A 26,917-nucleotide genomic window follows, 5' to 3' on the forward strand; every position below is an offset into this window, starting at 1 on the left:
TAAATACAGAATACACTTAAACTGATGTTCCTTTTTTTAAGTAGCTAAAATACATTTCAGTGCTGACGCTGTCCAGCCTCAGCCTCCATGCCAGTTCTCCTGAGAGATATGCCAATCAAAACGTGACCTGCCACGCCAACACAGTCTTGATAAATGTTTGAATGCAAAGGTTTTCAAAGTCTGAGGCTGAAGGCTCCCCTCAGACAAAGCTTGGAAAAAGGCACCCTTCTTAGTTTACTTGTTTGGTTTCATTCAATTCTGATGATGATATTAGATAATGATCAGGTTATTTGATCCCTTTGGCACTCAACAATTCAACCAATATAGTCCAATATTGCTGTTTGACATAACTTCAGACTAAACCAAATACATAAAAAAAAACACATCCTGACTGAGAAAGTGGGAAAAACAGTAAGGTTTCCCAAATCTCTTTAACCAAATCACACACATTTATGCTTTTCTGTGTGATTTCCTTTTCATAACTAATGTAATAACTAATGATTTAATGCCACTAATATTTTTTCCACTTCCATTGAGTTTCCCCTCAAACTGCTGGAGCCCCCCTTGGGAGGTCCACCTCCCACTTTGAAAACGTCTTATCTAAACAGCAATATTAGTAGTTTTTTAATCTCAGTTTTCAAACAGTTATGAACATTTATGGATGCTTAATGAGACACTCAGCTTTGATATCATATATGCATTTTTACTGTTTCTTTCAAGCTAAATTTCCAGAGACATATAAAAAATAAAACAAGGACAAAAACTTAAAAATTTCCTCAGTCTTGTTGGCAAATTAGGAAGACCACTGGGAGCCATAAAACCCATGATACTGCAGAAACACTGCTCTGAAGTCCAATGAGCAAATTACAATAAGACCTTTCCATGCCTAATTCACCCTTTTTGAGTCAGGACAAAGGCTGTATTAAAAAAGGCTGGACAAACGGAGGGCTGACATAAGGATGCCACCACAGTAGAGCTCAACGCAAAACTCCCTGTGCCAAACTGGCTGAGAGAGCACTGTGCTCCCACCCACGCACACCTCTGCCCACAGAGCCTCACAGCCAACACAGGCTGCTTCAGCAACCCATGTATCACTGCTGATCTCACAGACCCACGACAGAAAATCCCAAAAAACAAAACAACGAAATCATCATCGCAGCTCTGATATCATCATCGCTTGGGGTGTTAATGATTAATCATTAGTCACTGTTAAGAATTTAACCAATTAAAATGTATTAGTCAATAATGTATGTTTTGTGCACCATTTCTGTGGAGCTCACAGGTTTTCTCACAGCTTCGTTTGGTCTGACTTGTTGGTCTAGAATTCTGCCTCATTTTATTTTGTTTTGTTTAGTGAAGGCATTTGTTGAATAAAGACAGACAGCTGTTTGGAACGAGAGCCACGCTGATTCATTATTGAGGCTTCCTGTACCTTTTCCCAAGTAGAATTCAAGCACAGCTACTGCTAACTCTTCGAGTTGATCGAGAAGTCCGTCTCCAGCTGATGTTTCCATTTGACACATTTTAAGAAAAGAACGCCGTGAAAGTGTTTAGGTAAAGTTAGCTAACAGCTGTGCATATGATATAACATTACTGCTAAAGAACATGCTAAAAGACTGAGGCTAAAGCTAGCTTACGTCTCAGCAAACCATGATAGATGACCTGCAGTATTTCACCATCTGACCATTAAGATATCTACATGATAGATGACAGAAATACACTCAGGGGACACAGAGGATTTGATTAGTGCAGTGGACCTTGGGACAGGTCACCCTGCTGGACCAGCTGGACCACAATCGCTGAAGAGAGCCGGGATAAGAGCTAAGATAACCCGGATTAGACCTGAGACCGCGAGCCAGAGTGAGATGCATCTTCACTGGCTCACTGTGATTCTTCATCAGCCCACATCCTCCTCCTCAAACCCCCACAGAACAAATGCAGATGCAGTGGGAATCTGACAAGTTTGGCTGGAGGTAAAGTTACTGCAGCTAGTACGCTTGCGTTAGTTAGCCAGACATGCTAAAGTTTGTAGCTTATGTTTAGAGCAGGTGAAGACAGAGATTAATCCATTCAACACACGCGTGTGCTTGTGTTTCACGTTTTTGAGAGACTACAGAAAAGACGTCACCATCCAGACTCATGAAATACAGACAATCACTCTCCTCAGAGCCTTCTGCACACCTTCAACATGAAGAGAAACGGAAAGCTTGACAGCTCGTTGCAGTTGCTAACCTATTATTGGACAGTTACTGTTTGGAGGTGGGGCTAAGCGAACAGTCAACTGCAAGTTGACACAGTTTCAGGCACTTTATCCAAAATGCAAACACTTTTCAAAACTTGAGAACACAACAGTAAAATTAAAGCGTTTAAGGAGGGCGGGGCTATTTGCATATTCATGAATCCTTGAATACTAAATAAAGGCATGGTGTAGAGCTACGTAAGCCATTTAAATAAGGTATTTGAACTTATTTTGCAATAGACAGAATTTATTACTTCCTGCAGAGCATTGGATATTGTTTAAAACATGACTCGAGGTGGACTTCAGACTGAGAACAAGATGTGCATTTTGCATGTTGTTAATTATTAATCTATCATTGATTGAACATTGAACTATCAGTTTAAGAAAATGCACAAACTTTGCAACCCCAATTGTCATTAAAACAATCGATGCAAAAGGTCCATGTGCCTTTTGAGGAAATTGTAGGAACTCTTAGCAAGCCCCATTTTCTGTAAATGTCACCATTAATGACAGGGGAGACTGATTATAGGTGTATGGTGTAGGTTTAATGGATGACTTGGCCTTTGAAATGCAATGAGAATGGAGCTGTGCCATCAGTTAACAGGGGCGGACTGACCTGATGGGTCTTGCTGTTGGTGTAGAAGAAGGCCAGACGGTACAGACTCTTGTAGTGCTGAGGGAAGCGGCTGAGGCAGAGGAAGAGAGCACGGACGCACATCTCCACCAGCATCCGTCTCTGGTCGGCATGTTCTGCAGGCAGCGCTTTGGGCACCTCGATCACCTCGGCAGGGGGCTCAGGCTTCCTCTTCCCCTCGCTGGCTGGGGTCTGAGGAGCGGAGTGTTGAGAGGGGGTTGGCTTTGGAGGGGTGGCCGGGATAGGCAGAGGATGAGGACAGGGGTCCACAGAGACTTTGGGGGTTGGGGCCTCGGGAAGTGTCGTCACCACCACAGATTCTACGACTTCTTGGATTATTTTTTCTTCCGTCTGGATGCCAGAATGTTCTCCATGTGATACTGAAGGAGGATTTTAATCAAAGAGTTTTGTTAGTGCATGTTAGATCAGTTTTTCAGATTGCACATCTGACTATAGTTTTTATACACATTTTAAGTGTAACTTACAGGTAAAATTTCTTAATGAGATGTATATGTAATCTTGTGTAAAATGACAATTTTAAAAGTTCATTTCAGATTATTTGACCATAAGGACAAAAAAAAAGAAAAAAAAAAATCAGAAGAAATGTTATCCTGTTTGGGCAAGGCTATTAAAAATACTTTTTTCCCACTGAGTTTCTACGTCATTTCATTGAATTATGGGATCCAACCTGTAGCTTACGCTTTAAGTAATTTTTTTGTAAATTGTCATACGACTTGAACAGAAGCTTTGAGGCAAATGAGGAAAAAACCAACCTGCTGTGCTAATGGCAATCCATTTTCTAAGTCTGATCTAAACAGTTTTCTTTCCTGTATGACAACAACTCCCATGATTCTATGGTAGTTCATGACTTTATGAACAAGGTGTTTTGTTATTGCTTTAATGCGAGAGACCACTAGTGGCAGAACTCAGATATTCTGCGTTCAAGTTACTTTGAAGAAAACAAATGTTTAGGCAGGTAAATTTTTTGCCAGTTTTGGCCAGATAAAATATTATTATAAGATTAAGTTATAAATATTATACATTAAATTTTGCCCTTGTATTGTGCATGTTTTATTCATGTGCATTACAGCTGACAGTTAACTGAACAGAGTTCCTAAAAGTTCCTAATGCTTCTGCTGCATTTGTCCAAGGCTTGAGGCAGTGACACACTTCAAACTCATGTGGCTGAAATGAGTATTACAACAACAAACACTTAAGAACAGTTGAAAATTTCTTTTTATGGCATAAACACAGGATAGAACAATTTAGACCAGACTTAGAAAATGGATCCCCTGAATTTTCCTCACTTGCCTCTCAGGGCTTTCATAGAATTGAGCAGAATTCAGCTAAAACAATGTAAATGCAGTCAGAAAAACCCGTCCTGTCAAACCAGATGTACCTGTGTCCTCGGACGCAGACTGCCCGTCCTTCACAGGGGTCGTGCTCTCTGATGACGACGAACTGGCTTTCCCAGAAGCAGGTTTGTGGCTGCTGTCCTGTGAGCTGGTTGGGTCTGTGAAGGCATCCTGGGTGGAGTTGGAGTCAGAGAGCATCACCACTTCACTGTCCTGACTGCGCTCTGCCAAAACAAACAAAAAAAAACCCATCATGGGTCATGCCGCCAGTTGCATGGACCCAGATCAAGACAAATGACTTCAGCCTGTGGAGATATTGTGGATAAATACACATAGAAATGTTTTTGTTTTTTTGTTTTTTTTCAAAAGTGGGGTTTACGTACTTCTTTTAAAAGATAAAATGCACTGTAATTTGTGACAATCTTTTGTTGGTCAATAAATTGAGACTGTTGCATGAATTTAAACCAATTATCAAAAATGTGTAATTGCATGTGCTGTGTAGGCTTTTTTCAAGCTGTTCATTAGTGATTTGTTTTTAAATGTCAAACATTCCCTGTTGTAATGTGGAGGGGGAATAAATAGAATTATGAAACAAAAATAGGTCATGAGCCACAAATCCTTATTAGTGCATCCCTAATGACACACTGTTCTAAAGGAGAGAAGGTTTGTTTTTGTAAGTGGTCCAAAACCTAAATGCCAGCATTCCTCTTAATTGCTGTGTTGTGCAGCCTCAGCAAAAAACAAGCCTTGGCAGGGAACTGTAAATAACAGAGTCACAGGGGCAACAAGCTTTGGCTGTTTCAGTGAATAATGCACACAAGGGACTTTTCAAAAAGATTCACAGTCATGAGTTAACAGCAAAGTTACTATGGTACTGTAAGATTTGTGTAAACTGACTTCAGTTTGGATTAAAAACAGAGTCTCTTAAGAGAATTTGGAGGGTTTGAGGAGCAGTACCATTCAGGGAAGCCAGCCACATTGCAGACCTGGGCAGGCAGTAATCATGGTCAAACCCTGGTGAGGCTGTTGAAGATACGGGGAGCTGGTTTTAAAATATGATCAAGAAAAATTGTATCTATGAATATGTATATATATATATATATATAGAAAAAACAGCATTTTTTCTCAAAACTCATTTACCTGTCTTGACAACTGAGAACAGATTTAATGCCACTCCCCTTGAAAACGTAGAACCTGATTCAGACACAGAAAGTGCTTTGGTATTATTTCAATGGTCTTACAAATTTCCTGTATTTCTGAAGATCAATATTTCCCTCCTAAACTTAATAAAATGAGGCCTCTGATATGATCTAGAGCTGCTCCTTCAGCAATGCAGTTAAGACACATAACTGATCTCCTCATTTACTGTCAACAGTGCAGCAACATAAATAAAACACATAATTAAAATACAGAAAGAACACTTCCCAGTTATAGAAGCTGAAAACAGATGACAGTCCATTAGGGCCACTGTAAATGAAAAAGAAAAAAACAAAACAAATACCAGAGCTGGGGGAGACGGAGAATAAAAAAAAAAAAATTAGAACCTCTTGAACACACAAGGGGATAAAAAAAAAAAAAAAAAAAAAATCAGATATTTGGATATTTTCTGAGATTAGGTTTAGTACTGCAGGAGCACACCAGAATGAAGCTCTGCCACTTTTTCTTTTTCTTTGGAAAAATATCCACAGTTCATATAATCTATTTTTTAAAATGATTAAAGATCCTTTTATCACTAAAGTGTACAGCACCAATCAGGCGGAGTACAGTTTTTGCAGTGAGAAGCTTCTTTTTTCCACAAGTTTTGATGAAAAAGGTGTGATGCAGACTCGCAGTTGGACGAGTGAGAGAAAGAGACAGAGCGCGCTCATGCGGATGGCTTGTCTCATAATTTTCTCAACATGAAGAAACTAATGATTAAGTCAGTCTCACATTTGGTTGTGTGGTCAGTTATAATTGACTAGTGTATGTGAACTTGCCACAGTAGGAACATGCCCGTGGATGCATGCACGTGTCCTGGGTGCGCTCCTGTACATTTAACACAACATCTCTGGGTAAATGAGTGAGAAAACATCCGCACACATTTACAAGAAGGCCAAGTCTTCTCTGAGATTGTAAAGTTTTAAAATTGTATAAAACTGAAGTTGCAAATTTACGACAAACAACCTTCAAAAGATTGCGTAGCAGCATCTAGTTGTGAACTTACAGATTGTGAACACCACCTTCTCATTCTCCACTTGTAAACATGTAAGAGAACCTACATGGCCACAAAACTTGTGCAAAACACTGTATCTACAGTCAGTGTCTGGTTTGTCCGTTCTGGGCTACTGTAGAAATATGGTGGTGCAGCATGGCAGCCTTCATGGAAGAGGACCTGCACCCTCTGAAGATAACAAGGTAAAAAAGACAGAGAGATATTCTGTATTAAAGATATTCTTATTTTCAGGTGATTGTACACTAATGAAAACATACTTATAAATATCATATTCCATTTCTGCCAATAAATCCTGAGAGAATATCTGAGTTTCTTTCTCATAAACTTAGAACTTTAATCACGGAAATTTTCTCTGAATATGAGCCCCTGGCCAGATTAGTTTTGTTTTTACTTTTTCCCTACAACAGCTCTAATAAGCCATCATAGAACAGGAGATCATAAAAGGAGCATTTTTCCTAGATAATGATTAGATAAAGGCAAGTCTGAATCAGGTCCTACAGTCACCTTGATGTGATTAAAGCAGGACTCAAGCCAGAAACACTGAACACCTACAAGAAAACATGTGCATGGTGGGGTATTTTCTGACTTCAGTCTCAGAGTTGTGTGGCAATAACAGGCCACATTCTTCCTGACTTGCCATTTTCAAACTAATTGGCCATAATTAGAAATTATATCCAATCAGTGGAAAATAGCAAACACATGATTCACGTGAGGTTTTAAATTCTCCCCAGGGAGTTTGACTCTCTGTCAAATTAAGCCCACACCAAACCCAAATCAAATGTGACCACATGATACACCAGACATCTTAGTGGATTGTGACTTTGTCCAGTCGTGAAGACATTCACCCCATTAGAACTACATGCATATAAATGGCAAAGCAGGTGGTAAAAAGCAAGCAGGCAAAGAGGTAGCAGGCAGGTAGGTAGGAAGGAATCTGGACAGGGTGACAAAACTGGCAACATGGGCAATATGGCTGCGTTATTTGCACATTCAAGCTAAACATGACACATGGGGTGGGTGGACAGATGTCACTGATTTTTGTCACATGGAAAGAATGACCAGGACTATTTTCTCCAAACAGCATTTTGGCATCTATTTCAGAATATCCTGCCAATTCCTGAAATGAACTCCAGGCTGCTTTAACTGTGCCATATACTCAGTCTGTAAGTATGTGGCTGTTTTCTCTTAATTCTGACATCTCAGTTACACAATAAAAAACACTTTCAGACAGACACAGACACAGACACACAGACACACACACACACACACACACACACACACACACACACACAAAGAGTCATCTCTGAAATTCAAACAAAGACAATCATGATTGCAAAACTGCAAGAACAAGAGCTTACATAAAAGATGGTTAATGTGCATGAATCAAAAAGGTCATGAATAATATTCACTGTACATGGAACTGTACTAGATGTACATCATCTAAAGCAGTGATGTTCATCTAACACATTATTGCACACAATTCAAGTCTGCTCTTCAAAAACACTAATTTCCTGTTTTTGTGTCCAGCTTCATGAGAAAAATACACATTTCTATATGTGGGACTTATAACAGAAATAACTGAAATCCCTGGAATCCCTGTTTATTAGAACACACACACACACACACACACACACACACACACACACACACACACACACACACACACACACACATAATAAAATCCCCACATTGTTAGAATTTTGCCACTTTGGGCCAAACCTATAAGTGCTGAACTTAGGAAGACAACCTCCCATTAGTATGTGCTTGTGTGTAGTCTCTTCTCTCTGTTCTAATTTCATCTGCTGTACTTGGGGGGGGGGGGTTCTTGCAAAGAGATATTAAATTTAATAAATACATACAGCCACACACAACAATTTGGTGGGTTCAAACCCTTCTGCATTCAACAGAAGGAAGCAGTTCAATCTGCAAAGCAAAGAGCCACTTTCAGGTTTCACAATGAACAGTGTCACTTCAGTTAGTTCTGTTTAAAGAAGGCATGAACCAATCACACGCTTGTTTCATCTTCACAAAGCCTGCAGTGCTGCACACTCAGTTACCCCATTTGTCCTCCCTTTACTGTATTTGAACAAAACTTTATGTGCATTCCAATATTCATACTACCATACTATTTAGCATGCCAGAAAAAAATACTATGTCCCAATACATAGTATTGAAAATGCAGAATGCCAAGAGTAGCAGGATGTCCTACTGCATCCAGTCCCATTTTACAGTATGCAAGCCTGCATGCTTTTCTGGCTATTCTGACCCACAACCCTTTGAGAAAGGCGTATGATTTAGAGGGGCAAAGTTCAGGGCAACATCTTTTAAGGAAGTATTGTGTCCCAGATTGCATGCATACTGCATGAAACAGTACATACTTTTTAAGGGCAACTGTAGATTGTATTAACAGTAAAAATAAAAAGGGTGTTCAGGAGATAGCACAGGATGTCTCCACTGAATTTAATGCACTGCACAAAGGCATTATGAGTTATGACCAAGTATGTGATAGGCCACACCCACTTAAAACCAACCAATAGAACACTTTTTGGTTAATACTTGCACCCAGAGCATGCACACCAAAATTGGTGAAATTCTGGCAAATTAATTTTGATGAATTTTGATGAATTTAAAACGTGAACATGGCCATGCTTGTTTTTTTGTAAGGTTAAATCCGATAATTTCCACCCGATTCCGATCATTTGAAAATTACGTGACCGGCCCGGATTTCCGATCACGTGATCGGATCGGGACATCTCTACTGGATACTAGTGATATTGTTACCACATATTTGAAACTTTGAATTCTCATTTTCCACAGTATCAATACTTCCGTACCAGCTACACTTTGTCGCTCTTTCTTCTCTCCAACAGCGAGCCGACACACGCTGCTGCAGTGCCCACCTAGCCTCGCCCCCAGTGGAATATCCATTGTCATGTTGTAGTCTTATTACAGTTGTCTTTCTATAAAAATTAAAATTTTTATGTCCACTCTATTAAGTGAATATCAAAAAAGGTAGTGAGTATCAATATTTTTCAAGGTATTGTATTAAAGTTAGAAATTCAGAATTGTGACAACACTACCGGGTACCACTGAGGATTACTTTGCACTAACTAAAAAGAGAGTCTGCACGTGCGTGGTGCTGCACTGCCAAAGTAGATCAGCCTAAAATGAAAAGCACAGCTGAAGAAAAGTGGTGCTTCACGAATAAGAGGGTGAGGAGAGTTTTAATGACGTATTTTACGCAGTTGTAAGTTCGGCTGAAAAATATTTTGAACAGTTAACTTTTTGCTTTATCTGCCAATGACAAATGAAAAAAATAATAATAATTTTGGACCCTAACAGCATCTGATTGAGACAAAAGAACCAACCACCAACCAAGCAATGATGTTGTAAGCTTTAAGAAGTTACAACAAAGCCACAGTTGTAAAATATTAGGAGAGGCAAGATGACTTATGAGAAAAGAAATACATCCAGCAAGAAAGCAGCTGCTAGAAATGGATGTTATTTCAGCACACACACTCACACAGACAAGCCTTAATGCTCTTTGCAGAACTCAATCTTCAGATCTATTTGTTCCAACACTGCTGCTTTGCCAGGCATAGCAAATTAGTCAAATAATCAGCAGCCATATTGCCCATTTCACCACATCCCAATCACCCAGTGCACGGGGATCACTGTAACTGAAACCAAAGCATGGTGATTAGCAATCTGAGCACTCCCCAGTGGGCCTCCTGTCCCAGTGCAGAAAGGGCAGAGAGCCCAACCCCAGAGACAGTGTCTAGGACTGGGACTGTACCATCAGCCTGCTGCTCCTCATGCCGCTGCTGCTGCCACTGCTGCCGTCGGAGAGTTTTGCGTTTGGCGTAATCGTGGTCAAACGGCGTGGCCACATAAGGAGGTGATGAGAGACCTGGGGTGGCAGCTGATGGGAGGGAGGAGCTGAGGGCGTTGCCTATGCACACTGATGAACAGTTAAAGTCTTCATCCATCATGGAGGGTGGTTTCTCCCTGCAATGAACCAAGAACAACATGAGATTGAATGTTCAGTCATACAAACCCCAATACCAAAAAAGTTGGGATGCTGTGTAAAACTATACAAAACCAGAATGCATTCAATTGAACACAATGCAATAAAAAGATATTAAATGTTCAAATGTACTCCACAGGTAAACGGGTTAATTGGTAACAGGTGACAGTATCATGATTGGATATTAAAGGGGCGTCCTCGAAAGGCTCAGTCATTTACAAGCATGGATGGGGTGAGGTTCACAACTCTGTGAAAAACTGCATGGATGAATAGTCCAACAGTTTTAGAGCATTTCTCAACACAAAACTACACATATTAAGGGATTACACCATCTACTATGGCTGCCTTCTAATAGTCAACTTAACCATTAGTCAGTGCCAAGAACCTTGGTCGACCATGTTCTTGTTTATTTGTAGCCATGGCAAAGAAAAACACCCCAAACTCTATTTGAGAACTTCAGCTCTCCATTTGGCCCAGGGGATTGTTGCAACATGGACCAGCCCACTGTACCTGCAAGTTAGCTCACTTCGCAGTCCTGTGGGATACAGCCTCTTTATACAGCATCCAAATGTTTTTGGAACTGGGGTTTGGAAGATCAAATTAATTTTTTGAAAGTGACGCTACACCTGTATCTTACTTTTCATGGGACCTCGGCATGCTTGGCATACTCTTCTCTTCCCCTCTGGCAAATGGCCCAGTTGCAGCTTCAACCAGCAGACTGAACAAGAACTCGTGATCCAGATCAGGCTCATTGGCTTCCAGTAGTTTGAGGATGGTGGCACTAAGACGGAAATGCAACTAGAAGAAAGAATAAGGCGTTTAATGGTCCACAAGTATGTGGACAATGTCAAAGCATTCTCTTATGTAACACAACATGAAAGTACTTGAGCTGCCAGCCACAGGTTATTTACCTCCAGGGCCTCCATGGCCAGGTCAGGAGGATTATGGTAATGGATCTTCCGGGGGTACCTGGCAGCTTCTTCATGCAGATAGTGTGCTGCCTATAAATATAAAGAGGAGAGAGTAAGCAACGCGACACAGTCATCTGGCAGGATAAATGAAAAAGTAAAATGGAGGGAAGAAGAGTAATAAGGAGGAGAAGATAGCCGTGTGTGCCAACATGAGGGTTCGGTGTGTTCACGCTGCCCCCCTCATTGTCTGCTGACCTCTGTGACTCCGTGTTTCATACAGCTTCATCTGACTCCACTGATCTAATCAGAACAACAGAGCTATGACTAACTCCATACATTGTTTTCTCATGGAAAAAAAAAAACAGCTTGCGAGGGTGGAAGGGCAGCGATGTTTGTTTCCGTAGGCAGATTATGAAACAAGTCCAGGGAGAGCAAGAAAAATGTCTGCAATCAACTTAATACTGAAGGATTATTCCAATTACTTTCAACTAAGGTTTTAATCATAATCAATTATAACGAAAATTTCCCTGCTTACTTCAGTGACTTCTATAGATGTCTGTCCTTTGTACTGAAGTACTCAGATGTATTTGTTTTTTTTATGAGGGGGAAAAAAGATAGATCATAAAAAATCCTGGTGTTGTTTAATCAAGACTGCAACATGAAATTAGTTACTAATTTGAAGGTCACAGACACTTTTCACAGGTCATGCTGCAGTGTCTATTATTCTGTTAGAGGATGTGTTATAATAATTCACCTTTAAAGCCTGAACCCTGTGAGGGAGCGCAGTATTTCTACTATAATTCTAAACTAAAATCAATCATTAGGATGGTGGAAACAGGGCTTATCTCAGGATTATTTTTACATTTATTTAATTAATCATTTTAGCATATGACATGTAAAAAAAATTGTGAAAAATGCTCATCATAATTTCCCTGATCCTAAAAAAATGATGTCTTCAAATCGCTTCTTTTCCCAACCACCCCTCCAAAACTAGGAATGGGCAGATCAGTTCTGCATGCTCGATACATCGATTCTCACAAGCTACTCATTTGATATAGATTCCTTTTAAAAGCTACTGATAATAATGTTAGTCAAAACTTTTCATTACATTTTTGGGCCGATAAACAGCCCTGACATATTAAGCTATCCCCTGCCACATGACTGTAAAAGCCTTAAAAAACATGATCATTATTTTGAAAGATATTGCACTTGTGATATGACTCAAAATTAATCAGAGTGATCGTTATTGCATCACAACTGATGATGTGACATTTTCTTGCAGTCTGTACCAAAGAAACATGTTTTCTTACATCTGGAGAACAGGATTTATAGACCAGGACATCTCTGCAGCACTACAGTGCTTCATTATAATGCTGTTTTATCACACATTTTTCTCTTATCAAAAGAATTGCAGCTCCTGCGATTTGGATGTTTAACTTATATGCATATTGAGACTGCAATAATACTTCAATTAATTGTACAGCCCTTTGCCACACAGCAGCGACACAAGTAACCTATTCAAACATTTAAAAACAGCACACCCTCAAAATTGTATTATTATTATTTAGGATTTCTGTAAAACAGACTACTTCTCACACTTAATAGTGTAAACATTTTAATTTGATTGCACTCATATTTGCTTTTGTATAATTTGTTATTAATTGCCAGTATGTACTAGCTGATTTTTATATATATTTCTTTTTCCTAAAAACCAATCATTATTGTAAAAAAATTAGATACACATTTTAAAAACTTCTCAGTATAAGAATCAGTATCGAGCAAAATTGTGACAAAAAGTTTGGGTAGTTGGCAATACCAAAGACTCGTCACATATATATCCTCACATTGTTTGATATTTTACTTGAAAAATAATAAAAAATATTTAATTTTCTTTCAATCAACTAATCATTGGAGCTCTAACCAACATTTACCAACTTTAAGTTTTTTTGTTTTTTTTTAACAAATGTTATCAGACGCCAGCATAAATGAACACCTCAACAACAAAATTCCTTATTAAACATAAAAGAATTTATTGCCTGAAGCTGTTCACCTTCTTGTAAAGCTGCAGATATTCCACTGGAGCCTGTTTGCGTTTCTCTGCGATCTTCCCCAGCATGTAGTGAATGAGCCACTCTTCTTCATCACTGTCACACTCACATCGTGAAGCACCCTGGAAACATTGGAAGGCTGTCTCCAACATGGAGTCTCTCCTTTCTTCCATCTGAAACAACACACAGACACAGTCTGTCAGTCTTCATGAGTAATTTAGCTCAAGGTGACAGATCAATTTACTCAGCAATGAATTCACATATGAAAGCACAAGTGACAGAATGTGACATCTGGTTAGTTCACACATGGAGAACCTGATGTAAAAGTGGACTAACAGAAACTGACAACGAATGCAGACGAGCAACAAGATAACTCTGCTCATGTTAACACGCTCCTCACCTGTTTGACCACCTCTGGGGGGAGCTCGCTGCGCCACTGCTTCAGCTGCCGTGAAGCAAACGAATGCAGCGCGTATGAGATTGTGCCGTACTCGATCCACAGAGACAGGTTGGAGCTGTCGATCTCCAGCGCCCTCTTAAAGCAGTTCAGCACTGCTTGGGAGTGTTTCCATATAGGAACATCACTTTTCAGCTCGTTGGAGTTGAGCTTCTCCTGGATACGGCTCGCCCGAGCTAAAGCCATACCTGCCCACGAGTCAAACCTGTGGAAAGATTCACGTTTTTTCTTAAAGTCACTGCAACTGATGGATTATTGTTAAATACAACAAAATGAGCCCTACACTTTCACATTTATTTGCTAATATTCATAACAAACACACATTTAAAACATTCAAAAACAAATTAAATTATGTTTTGCACTGTGCACTTGGGCTGTATCAAAAGTCACTTTTTAACATTCAAAGCTTCTGCTGAGGTTTATGAGCTTCCAATGGCTGTCATCATTTTTCATAATGACCATCACCCTAGGAAAAAAAAATCCTTGAACAAAATCCTCAAATTTAATAAAGTGAGTCACTAGATTAATTGAGTAAAAGGTTTGTGTCCATAACATTTTTCTGTGGCAGAAAAGGGCTGGGGAAAGCTGGCTTGAAGCTTTTGTGCAGTGGGAAAAAAAACTGCATGTAGGTTTTATTTTTAAGACAATATTCTGACGATTTCTAACATTTCATTATTAGCTTTACAAGCATGTCGTGGTTGTATAAAACAAAAACAACTGTTGGAAAAACAGGTGGAAATACAGGCACACACACACACACACACACACACACACACACACACACACACACACACACACACACACACACACACACACACACACACACACAATGAGCTGGAGTGAAACAGCCTGTAAAGTCAAACAATTCTCACATCTAACTCTGTTATTTATTTTGATCAAAACAAGGTTGATGATTGATGGAACAGTGGGAAGACTGGTGAAATAAGATGTGAATTCAAAAGATTCATGGCTGTATTTTTTGGTTTAAATGTTTAATTTAAACTTTCTTGAGCGTTTGTGAGTTTATTGTGTGTTTTTTATTGGACGTAGAATATGTAACATAGCAAACTCACTGTGTACTCACATCTCCCAGTTAACACTTGTGAGGACGTGTGGACACCTGCATAAATATACCAGCATTCACTGGCTGATGGTGTCCAGGTGGAAGATTTTAACATCCAACTCCAGCAGACATAGTTTTTCTGTCTGTCCTTTTTTCCTTGAGTTGCCATCAGCTTGAGTAAAACATTACCTTCACTTTCTCTGCCTCTGCTCTGTTGTCCACTGTGTGTGTGTGTGTAGGAGCTGAGCCCCGCCCTCAGTCAAACACACTAACACAACGATAAAATGAGCTCAGAATTCTACAATAGTTTTTTTCTTTTCATTTGTCTCGATTCTGTCTCTGTCATGTTCCCATCTGACATATAAAATAGCCTAATCTTTATCTGCCACTGTGCAGAAGTATCAGGTTTAAACAGAATTAATAGAATTTGAATGTCAATGTAAAAGCCTCAAACTATTCAGTACAGCCCTAATGTGCAGTAGCACTGACAGTAGTGTATTCATTTACCTGTTGGGACACACACAGATGTCCTGCATGTAGAACTTGATGGCTTTGGACTGCTCCTTGTTCTTGAAATGGTAATCAGCCTGCAGATAGTAGATCTCATCAATGATTGGAGGTGGAGGAGTGCTGCCCTCAGGAAGGCATGGGGCCTGAAAGAGACAAAAATAATCTGGATTCTCAGCGACAAACATGCACATGAAGTTTAGAGAGTGACTTAAAGGTAGAGGAAGAATTCAAACTTCAAACTGTTCAGCATGTGTAACTCCCTGGTGTTGCTCACAACCAGTGTGGGCCCACCGACTGACCTTTTCCGTCATGCTCTCGATGTACGCTCCCACTTCCTCCATGGTGAGGGTGGGGGTGTCACTCTGGGGGGCGATGCCAGCAAACCTCCTCAGCAGATTGGCTAACTCTGCGGACACTGTGCTCGTCTTGTAGCTGTCAAACTCAGGCAGAGACTTTGGTTTGAAATACTGGAACATGAAGAGGGCGTCAGACCAGAGCAGCTCGACCTGCAGAACACAGATTTGTTCCACAGGAAACATTAGTGTCACAGACCATCGTGTCAGAGCGTCACACACAGTGCCGCAGCAAATTAGTGGTGTCCACATCTCTTGGGGACTCTTGTCCTGCACTGTGGTGTTAATTACACTCAGAATGGCAGACAATCAAAATGATACACAGCTGGGGGAAACACCCCCACCTGGTGGCTGGACATGTGTATTACAAAAATACAAGAGACCACAAAGTTTCCCAGTGCCATGAGTCACACCTGAAGGAGGTAGAATATTGTCTGAGTCTCATTTTTTAAACTCAGATCAAATCTAGTTATTCACAAAGAATCCTTGCTGTGAAGAAGCTCCAAAAAGACAACAAATAAATTTTGTTTCATGATTTCAGAATGTGGACACAGAGGAGGGCAGAAACAGCTAAACAACAGTGAGTGAAGTGCAGCAGATCTGATAGTGCAAGTATGTTGTTTGCGATTGCGCTAAACATTTTCTCATTTCTCACTCAGTCAATTAATGCTATTATGCCATTAATCCAATTTCACAGCCTCAATTTATTTCAATGACAGCAGACGTGTGCACCCTGCGAGCCGACAAAACAACATTAATGGATAAAGCAGATTTCCTGTGTGTTGTGAGGGTCAATGAGGGCGCATATTTACGTCACTGGCAGCCTGCTCCCATTCAAACACTCTATTTATGTAAGTTTGCCAAAACAGGTGAGAAATTATACCAATTAGTCAAAGCCTTGAGGCATTTTCACCACCTCTTCACTGTTTCACTGCCTCTTCAACACCATTTAGCTATTTACTGCACACCAGCCCAGCCTCATTTGGAGTTTTTGGTTTTACCTTTTCAGTTACATAACATTTTGGTTTAAGAAACAATTCCTCGAGAAACTTGAATAAGTTGTTCGCTAAAAATCACGATTATTACATGATTTGATGGCACAAATTACGAAATGGTAAGTGGCGCAAATCTATCAGCCACTTGCATATTTTGCCAGCATTTGACTGGTGGCTGGAAAATTTCCAGTGCAGATTTTCCAGAAACTTGATTCTGGCTTTCATTCATACACAACCCCCTCCAGTAAAAATGCAGGAACATTTCTGGAAAAGGCTGCATTCCATTAGGGGTTGGTGTGATTTTGACAGATAACATTATTGCACATAATTAAGCAATAAAAAAAATCTGCTTTTAATCATTGTAAGGGATCAGTCTTATTTTCTCGTTTGTATATTTACTATTGCTCTATAAGAAAGCGACAATATTTCTTATCTAATTATTCAATTAATCAATGTAATAATCAGTAGACATTCAATTACTAAAATAACTGATAACAGCAGCCCTATGTTGTTTTCACATAGGTCAGCTGAGACTGATTTCTGTACTATATACCTAAACTGATTAACTTTGAAAAGCTTGTGAGTGAAGTGACCTGTGGAGACGAGTGGTCCTCGAGGTAGCGAGCCTTGCTCTTCTTACTGGGGTAGGCGTACAGGCAGAAAAAGCACTGCTCCAAGGCCATCTCCAACTCCTCCTTGTAGGGATGAGTGTCATTTTTGGAAGAGGCAGTGAGCTCTTTTTCCAAAACTCGAACCTATAACAAACGTAAGAATGAAGCTCTGTCACATGGCTCAAATGGTTCATATTAACAGAAATATGCAGTACATTAGGTCTTCAGTTGAATAAAGCATAACATATCCAATTCTATCAAAATATTTCTATTTCTTCAGATCAGAATATATAACAGTCACTTAGAAAACAACATTTGCAGAGAAACTTATATAAACTTGCATAGAACTTGAGGAGTAAACCATCTGAGTTGCAGCACAAGGACCGACGGCCAAGATACTCATGGGCTGTGTTGAGAAGCATCAGGGAGGAGGGCAGCATGGGAGTATCTGAGTCATCTGAAAGTGAGACTCGACAGGGTCACTCAATGTAACAACCACCGTGACATAAACACAGAGGGAACACTGACGGCATGAAAACAAGGAGTCAACAAACCTTCATCGTCCCCTACAGACATATGCTGTCGGAGCATACAGTCAAAAGCAGCTTCTTCGTGTTTGATAATCCGATACAGGATGATCCACGGCAGGACGGAGAAGAAATAAGGCTCCTTGGGATCGTCGGAAATGCTCATGCTAAGATCAATCAGCTGAAACACAGCAGCAATCACACAATAAATTCAAATTCCACAAAGACTCATCACTTTCTTACTTTGGTGTCACTTTAAAGGGGTAGTTTTTGTTTATTTTATGTTGGATTGTGTGAGCTGCTTATCCATGGTCAGTGTATTACCTACAGTAGGTGGCATCAGCACGCCCCACGTCAGGCTGTCAACCAGATGTTTACCAAAGATTACTGTAGTAATCACTGTTTCAATCAAAGTAATCTGCATAAGACACTAATCAATGAACAATCATGTGTCATATTGTGATTGATCACATAGATGAAACAAGCCTGTCAGTTACCATATCATGTTGGAAATAATATGAATATCTGAGTGAGGATGGTTGTGGTGCAGCAGAAACATCAGAACATCAGCTGCATTTGTCTTCAAGTCTTTTAACATCATTTCATGTTGAAATATTTACACACGTTGAAATACAGAATCCTGTTGAGCAGGATTTTTAAATAAAATTGGTTTGAACCTCGACACCTGCAAAATCATTATTAGTGGGTTGGACTCTGACTTTACAATCAGAGGTCAATTAATAAACTGTCTTATCTCTTTGATCCATAGTTTTATCTTGAGTTGCTGCCACCTGCATTTTGACCATTACAGTTTGATAAATGATGAATTGAAGATGTGTTAACTTCTTAACTTCCTTTCTCCACTCCTGTTTTTCCAAGATAAATGTCATGGTCTGCACTGGCACAAATTCAATTTCTACATCCACTGGTTTAAAATGAAGTTTGTGCCTTTTATTTACCTGTTGCCATGGTTAATCATAGCATTAGAGCTCCACTGATGATGGCTGTCATGCATGCGATTAAATCATTGTCGGCAAACTAATTCTGACTCTCTCTAACTCTGTTCAGCTCAACTTGAAACTGAAAACTCAAAGTTCAGGATCAGGCACAGAGTTTGGGAAACCTGCTTTCTGAAACAGGCTCAGGTGTAGGAAGTTAAGCAACGTAATGTTGTGGACAGGGTCAACAGCAAAACGTTTCAGGTAGCTAAAGACAAAAAGTGCACCTGCTAAATAAGCAGAATTTTGTTTTCTTTAAAGCCACCAGACTTCTTTGACAAAAGCAGCAATTCTACCTCACAGAAAATGAGAGTTGCTCATCTACAGCTGCCTCTGTCAGTTATTTTGTGTTGTTGAGTGACTTTGGTGAATCTAAATTAAGCCTTTAAAACACCAAAGTCACACAAAAACAAACAAACTGAACAATCGAGGCAGAGGTAGATGAGCAACTCCCGTGTTCTGCAAGGAGAGAGTGATATTTGATTCGTATACCTGCCACACCTACCTACACAATACAATGACTACAGGTAAATAGTTCATGCAACCGTACTTCAAATAATTTGAACTATCCCTACATCTGTTTTTTTTAGGAAAACAGCTCCCTTCTAACCTGGATCAGGTTGTTTGCCAGTCGAGCCATACTGGAAAAGTGGGGGACGTTGCTGAGAAGCTGTGAGTTTTTGTTGAAGCAGACCTCGATGCCGTCCAGCAGCTTCACGATGGTGCTGGTCCACTCCTCCTTACTGGGTGGGGAGCTGTTTGGAGCAGAGCTGAGCTGCTGCAGGGCTTCATTCAGAGCCAACTCGCTGCACTCCAAACATTGCTGGTAGTCCTCCATCTTCAACAGAGAGTTCTAAACCAGAGAGTTAACATTCAGAGAATAAGTCACTCATCACGCATTTTGAAATAAATACTGATTGAATCAATATTGTTGCAGTGTTTTATACCCAACCTGCAGCAGCATCAGCTGAGCAGGCCGCTCCGGTGCTGAGCTCACAAACTCCAGAGGTTTACTCCTGCCGCCATAATTAAGAGTGGGCTGCAGCAGGCGCACAACAGACTCATAGTCTGCAGCCTCAAAGAGACGCTGGATCTCCTCCAAAGACTGACAACGCTCCAGAGACTTTAACCTCTTGTCAATCTGTCCACAGGGAGAGAAGAAACCCACAGTCAATACACCCAGAAGCTTTTCAAGGGACTTACTAAAATAATAGTTTAAATAATTTACTGCTCAAAATCAATAGAATAACTGTGTTGTATAGTATAATTACAGCACACATTCTTTCAACGTTATCTCTGAACTGAGACTTGTACTAAAAGCCAACAAAATCAAAATTATGTGCTTCTTAAGATCCAAGAAGACAGCTGATGGTGTATTTCAGATTATTGCTATTATTATTATAACAGACTGTTGATTGATAATAAGGTGACTGAATGAGTTTCAACCTATAAATAGACTTACAAAAAAAAGTTTGGTTTCTATTGTATAAACAAATGATGTTTTTCTGCTGGAGCAAGAAAGAAAATTAATTAAAGCAGCATTTTTATCAGCAATTGATGATGGTGATAGTTTATTTCTGTATGCAAATTCATCTACTTTGAAAATGTTAGATTCAGTGTACCATGATGTGTTATGATTTGTCTCTGAATTGGTTTCTCCACACATCATTGCAGTTTGGATGAGAAAGTTGGTTTGTTTTCCCTACACAACTGTAGAATGGAGCACTGGTAGACTTTTCTTTATAAGACCATATTGCCAGTGGTGGACTAAATACTCAAAGTACAGATACTCCTGGTCAGATATTACTCAACCACAAGTGAAAGCAGCTCAGTCAAAATTTTACTTGAATTAAAGTACTAGAGTACTTTTTAAAAATACTTAAGTATTCATGGGGCAGCTGTTTAGCTCAGTTGGTAGAGCGTCCGCCCCATGTATGGAGGCTGTCAGTCCTCTGCAGCGGCTGTATAAACCATCAATAGTTTATTTTTAATAACACATAAACATATTAAAGAAACGTCATTTTAAAATTAAAGTAGAATATTATAGCAACGAGGGTTATATTGATAAAAGACAGAACTGTTTCATCAGCCGCCACACTGACCTCCTCCACAGAGATCGCTGCATCTATGCGCAGATTAGGCAGGTTGATCGTGTAATATTTCCCTTCAGGGGTCTTCGGTTTGCTCTGCAACAGGCCTGTACAGACATCGTAGCTCTCCAGGGCCAAGTCCATGTCTCCCTGACAAAAGACGAGATAGACAGACTTACAAGTCACGCCTGGCTGAGCTGAGCAGAAAGGACTCATATAATCAAGAGTGCAGACTTTACCTGCAGGGCCAGGAATCGAGCCTTGAGCCAGTAGACACGCACCATAACATCCAGCCAGTCCTCCTCAAACAGGTCTTTCTGGGATGAACCCAAAGCCAGGAGTAATAAGTCACCTTGAAAGTGCTGCCCAGGGAATTCTGAGTCAGCTGCATCACTGCCAGGACCAGCGCTGCTTCTTCTTGGAGGCACTAGACAAGGAAAAACATTATTATAATAAGCCTAGTGTAAATGTGTTGTTCTCCACAGATGACTTTCCAATATTTAACATATCCTGTACATCATCATGTGTAGAACTGCAATTGCAGTGCCTCCTTTAGGCAATTTCTTAAAATGCAACAATGACAATCAAACTGAAGTTTGGTCAATATTTTGTCAGCAGGGCTTGAGATTTGATATATGACCCTGGACTCTGGGCTCCACAATGTAGCTTTAACCTACAGCAGCAGAGCACCGTAAAGCACCAATAAACCAAGTTTGGTCAAAATACAATCAGAGATAAAAGGAGGTTAGCTCACTGCTACTTACATGTCTTCCCTTTATTGTGTGACCATTGTTCCAACTGCAGTTCCATACACGCTAAGCTCACTGCCAACATTTCCTGCACATGTAGCAGATACAAACATGTATTAGAGGTCACTGAGGGGGCAAAATATGAAGCCAGTCCTGATGAAAAAAATATAGTTGCATCTCTACTTTCTATTTTAGTAAATTTAAATCTTTATTAGACACTGGAGTCTGGAGACATTTCCAAAATTGGATCCAGAGTGATTCTACAAATAGAGATCAGAAGACTCTGAACAAAATCCTCAAATTGAATAAAGAGATTCAACAGATTAAACACGTTATTCTTCTTCTATTAAATCAACTTTCTTTCATTAATATAACTTGTCAGTTTTGTCAACATGAATATAATTTATGGTACTGTTAGACCACCTGATAAATACAAGTGCTGTCTCGCTTTAAGTGCGGCAATCAGGAGCTTTTTTGAAAACAGTGACTGTTGTTTCTGAAAGGCTGAACTCTCACAGAATATTTTGTATATAAAAACATTTTAACATGATGACAAAAAGATTACATCCATCCTTTTTAAAAAAATACATTTTAACTTTTGGACTGTACACTCTGGAGTTATTGGAAATCTCTGGATCACACAAGTCAGAAACAATCCTACGCAGCCACTCTTGAAATCTAATAATATCATGCCAGTAATATTAGTGTATCTGCAACTGTGCAGAAATTGAAGGAAACAAAGTTTTAGAATTTCATTGTCATTTAGAATTCACATCATGAACCAAGCTTTGAACTATTCCATAGATCTCTATATCAATGTCTTAATTTCAGTAAAATTTTTTAAAGACATATTTCAAACAAAGTAGGAAACTACAAAAAATCTATCATTAGCTGTCATTAAAATGATGACAGCTAATGAATTTTCCATAAATAACATATTTCGATGATTGATATTTTTTGTCTAGTGAGTCTCACTGGAGACATAACATTTACAATATATTTTATAATTCAAGTTCAAGAAAATGAACCCTTATTTTTTTGTTTTTCATTTACCCGGATGTGTTGGTTGCTGCAGTCCCGAAGCAGAGGGTTAGGAAGACCACTGCTGTGCTTCCTCCAGGTCTGATGGACCTCCAGCACCACAGCAGCCAGCCCCCGAGGCCACTCCTCCAGGAACTTCTGACCCACTGCCTTCAGATAACGCATCATCAGGTCCAGAATGCCGCCGTTGGTCATATTATTGAGGAGGAAAGTGTGGACGTCTTGTTGCTCTACAGACAGGAATGCACAATTTGTAAATATGACAAGAATGGCAACAAGGTATAGTTGTAAACACAGATCCACGACACACTACTGTACCTACCAGACTCCATGTATTCAACTGTGTCAACAGGCAAGCAGCTGCCATGTAGAGGCTGCACATCCTCCTTCCCATCACACTGTGTTTCCAGATTACTCAGACTCTCATCATCATTATCAGGATCAAACTTCTTTAGTCTGAGAAAAACCAGCAAAAGAGTTTTTAATAAAGAGTACCATATAACGAGCTACAGTACATATTTTCATGTGCTCTACATCAGGTTTAGTGTAAGTGACCTGGATGGTAGGTATTTAAAAAGCAGTTCCTGAAAATCAATTTTCTCTTCCTTCTTGCATTTTGTGTTTCGGACACGTGCCGAGCGTCTCTTGGCCGTCTCCCCACTATCTTCCACCACACGCTTCCTCTTCGGAGCTTTCTTTACTTTATCTGTCAGCGACACTTCCATCGCTGTGGCTGTGAAAATACAGTATGAGAAGGAAAAAAACATCAGACAATATTAGTTAGTTAAATAATTATTTATTAACACACGTCCAAAAAGAAATTTCTCTGTATGGACAACTGACCGACAGGGGGAGCAGAGGTGGTGACCTCCACAGTGGTCTGGCTGGGGGTGATCTGAGGTTGAGCACCAGGTTGGGACAGAGCTGACGGCTCGGGGAGGGCGACTGGCGGCAGGGAAGAGCTGGGGCTGCTGCTCATCACGGTGGTCTGGCCCATACTGACGGGGCTGCTGGGTTGGGGGAGGTTCTGGAGGAACTTTGGGTCACGATACTCTGACAAGTCAATCCTGCGGCCAAGACTTGGGCGTGGGGGCTCACATGTGGTCTGATGCCTGTACATTGCAAGAAGGCTTTCACCCACATGCTTCCATCTGAGATACAAAAACAACAGTTTGTTAATATCAGCTCAAAATGTCTGAAAAAGAGATGTTACTGATTCAATGTAAAAATACAAAATGGGAGAAAACAACATATTATAGCCATTGAGGATAAAGGTTGACTAAAGGTTTGCAAAACTGACCGACTGTCTGAATATGAGATGGATTCTTTTGAAAAGATTACTAAACATTATCACATAGCAAATAATCAGCTTTATAAATACCTGTAAATAAGATAAAACCAATAAAGAATTCATCCCTTTTTCAAATGTCATGAACAAATACAAGGAATTTTTAAAAAAAAATACAATACGAATGAAGAGGCAATATTTGCAACTGTGAAGATAAAAAGGGAACAAAAATAATACATGAAGAATGGACACGGATATTTAATGATATTCAAAACCATTAATTCCTTATATTGGAGAGAATTTGCTTGGAAAATAAACAAGATATTTTTGACCCCAGAAATTATTTCTAAATGTAAAAGAAACAAACTCTCAGTGCTGGAGGAACTGTGGTAATGCAAATTATTATTGTTTTTTAATTCAGGAAAATTTGTTTTGAAGTCAAGTATTTATTCAAAATCCTGAAAATCACAGTACTGAAGCAAATAACATAAGGCTGGAAGAAAAACAAACTGTTAGACTAAATAAAAATGGAAACTCGTGATTCAAGAAGTAGAACTTGAGGAGAAACGTGTGCTCGATAATGAAAAATTATAAATATATTACCGAAATGACTGTGTTCCTGAGTATCTGACCACCCCATGCTCAGGCTTGCATATACAGTGTGTGTGTGTTTGAATGCAGATGTCAGTCCCTCCAGGAAGCTGCAATTGCAACAAGTCATGAAAACTCAAGCTATCCTTGTGAATTCTGCGTGGCATTGCAATTTTGTGCAAACTGCAACTTTTCTGCAAAACTGACATGATACATGTGCGTCTCTATGAACCCAGTCCACGTTTAGATTTATTATTCATGACTTTTTTGCATTTAGATTTCATTTTGTCACAGGTCCTGAGAAGAACAGAAGGTTTATCATTGTTTTTTACATTAATCAATGCTCTGTACACTTCTTCATCTACAAATAAGGCATAGTTTATTGAAGGTTTTGTACTTGTGAGCCTTTTTGGTGAGGTTACTTTGAACGGTGCAGTTTTGTTTGTAGTGAATCATATATAACTTGCAACTTTCTGCAACTTTCTTCCACAATTTTCACTTGCTCGTGCAATTTCATTGCAAAAAGAGCCTAAAAATATCACAATGTGCATGTAACTGAATCACCCAGACATAAGGAAAAAAACAACATTTCACTGAGACACAGCAGCGCAGCACTCACGAGAGGCAGCGGATGGGCTGAATCAGGACCAGGTCAGGTTTTGGTTCACACTGAGAGAGCGCCTGTCTACGCTTCCTCATCTCCAGCGCCTCTTCCACAATGGAGTCGTGTTCCTCTTTCTCCACTTCCACATAATGAATGGACATATCACTGCAAAGGACCCACAGCACAAAGTTCATCAGCGATGTGAAAGTACAGAGGTGCAGCTAGAGCACATTCTAAAAACAGATGAGGCGTCACCATTTCATGAACATCTGTGCAGTGTCCCTCTTCAGACAGGGCTGCTCCTCAAAGATCCTCTCCTTCAGCACCAGGCCTTTGGTGTAACAGTGATCCCTCTCTAAAGCTTTGGCGATGAAGTACAAACAGCCTGGACAAACGTATGCAGATGACAGTTACTTTTCTTTCCTGTACTGGTAATGACAGAGGATATGGAGCTTATGATGATGAATGACATACAGGTGTAGTCACTGAGCGTGTAGAGAATAGTGATGAGGTTGTCCAGGCAGGGCCAGTGGTCTGGGTTACAGTTCAATCCCTCCTCAAATGCATGTCGAGCCAGAGGGATGCGCACGAGTCGCACGGCCACCTGACCAATTTTGTACCACATGTTCACATCAGTGGAGTCCAACATAACTGCCTGAGGAAAGAGCAGAGCAGAACATACGGTGTGAACACTTGCAGTCTAACTCCTGAGCATTAAAAAGACACATTTAGTTGCGGTGCAATGCAAAGAATGATTATAAACTATTAAAACTGGTACCTCCAAATAAAACTCCATAGCGGTTTCCAGATCATCCCGTGTTGCAGCCATACTTGCCAAGTTTTTAAAAGTAGAATATTTTAACATCAGTCCGGGATGCTTGAGTCCCACTCTCTGATCGTCTGACGGCATCGCCTGAAATATTAAAAAAAATACAGCAAATTTGAAACCAGTTCTAAAAAGGGCATATTCTACCAAGAGAAAACCTAAAGAAGATATATAACAATGAAATGTGTTTGCAATGTAATAACGAAAAATGCCTATTTTATTTACATGAGCCAAAACTGCAAGCCTTACTGAAGAAGGTTGCTTTTATTCAACAGTTATTACAGAAAACATGCAGTGAACTTATGTAACAATCATATCATTTTGTTTCAAATCTTTTCTTCTTTACCTGACCAAATTTATGTAAAACTTTTTCCAAAGCATGAACTCAACAAAAAATAAACTCAGTAAATAATAATTACTCTTCTATATGTGGGTAGCGTTTGTGCCACATATGACTAAATCTGAAGTGCACATCTTTAGACAATAGTACATGTTTTTTAATCAGTGAAAATTAATTTTGGCACTTAAGTCTGAATTTTTAAACACCGATGTGAAAACTACTTCACCGCCACTTTCTGAAATTAATTCATGAGTTCAGTGGACTTAGAACCCAAAGGACGGCTGAAATATGTAAACAATATCTTTTAATGAATACTGATCAGTATTTTAGATGCTCTTCATAAGAATTTTCTGCTCCAATTCTGTCATTTTATTATGTTATTATGAAGATTAATTTGGTTATTTCACATCATAAACCACGACCACGGCCTGGATATCACGCAGAAATA

The 26,917-nt window shown here is 39.7% G+C and overlaps 1 protein-coding gene across 7 annotated transcripts in view; it reads right to left on the reverse strand.

The window, feature by feature from the left end:
* The window catches only part of LOC146319783 (calcineurin-binding protein cabin-1-like), a 62,098-nt gene that overhangs the window by 34,406 nt on the left and 775 nt on the right, over positions 1-26,917 (reverse strand). For 2 of the 7 annotated variants that reach the window (XM_084727825.1, XM_084727829.1), the window contains exons 4-30: positions 26,082-26,216; positions 25,778-25,958; positions 25,559-25,688; positions 25,319-25,468; positions 23,664-23,971; positions 23,376-23,553; positions 23,143-23,276; positions 22,833-23,050; positions 21,795-21,867; positions 21,270-21,457; positions 21,043-21,180; positions 19,893-20,081; positions 19,551-19,793; positions 17,970-18,123; positions 17,757-17,872; positions 17,398-17,559; positions 15,756-15,962; positions 15,454-15,599; positions 13,827-14,088; positions 13,429-13,599; positions 11,379-11,468; positions 11,105-11,265; positions 10,237-10,448; positions 5,369-5,422; positions 5,186-5,251; positions 4,273-4,452; positions 2,856-3,253 (exon numbers count right to left, since the gene is read on the reverse strand). In XM_084727825.1, coding sequence (XP_084583951.1) covers positions 2,856-3,253; positions 4,273-4,452; positions 5,186-5,251; positions 5,369-5,422; positions 10,237-10,448; positions 11,105-11,265; positions 11,379-11,468; positions 13,429-13,599; positions 13,827-14,088; positions 15,454-15,599; positions 15,756-15,962; positions 17,398-17,559; positions 17,757-17,872; positions 17,970-18,123; positions 19,551-19,793; positions 19,893-20,081; positions 21,043-21,180; positions 21,270-21,457; positions 21,795-21,867; positions 22,833-23,050; positions 23,143-23,276; positions 23,376-23,553; positions 23,664-23,971; positions 25,319-25,468; positions 25,559-25,688; positions 25,778-25,958; positions 26,082-26,216 — 4,644 coding nt within the window. The remainder of the gene's footprint in view (positions 1-2,855; positions 3,254-4,272; positions 4,453-5,185; positions 5,252-5,368; positions 5,423-10,236; positions 10,449-11,104; positions 11,266-11,378; positions 11,469-13,428; positions 13,600-13,826; positions 14,089-15,453; positions 15,600-15,755; positions 15,963-17,397; positions 17,560-17,756; positions 17,873-17,969; positions 18,124-19,550; positions 19,794-19,892; positions 20,082-21,042; positions 21,181-21,269; positions 21,458-21,794; positions 21,868-22,832; positions 23,051-23,142; positions 23,277-23,375; positions 23,554-23,663; positions 23,972-25,318; positions 25,469-25,558; positions 25,689-25,777; positions 25,959-26,081; positions 26,217-26,917) is intronic. The other 5 variants (XM_084727827.1, XM_084727830.1, XM_084727826.1 and 2 more) reach the window with 5 other exon arrangements.

The sequence above is a fragment of the Lutjanus erythropterus genome, chromosome 10 (genome assembly GCF_056507025.1).
Source record: "Lutjanus erythropterus isolate fLutEry1 chromosome 10, fLutEry1.hap2, whole genome shotgun sequence".
Classification (NCBI taxonomy): Eukaryota; Metazoa; Chordata; class Actinopteri; order Lutjaniformes; family Lutjanidae; genus Lutjanus; species Lutjanus erythropterus.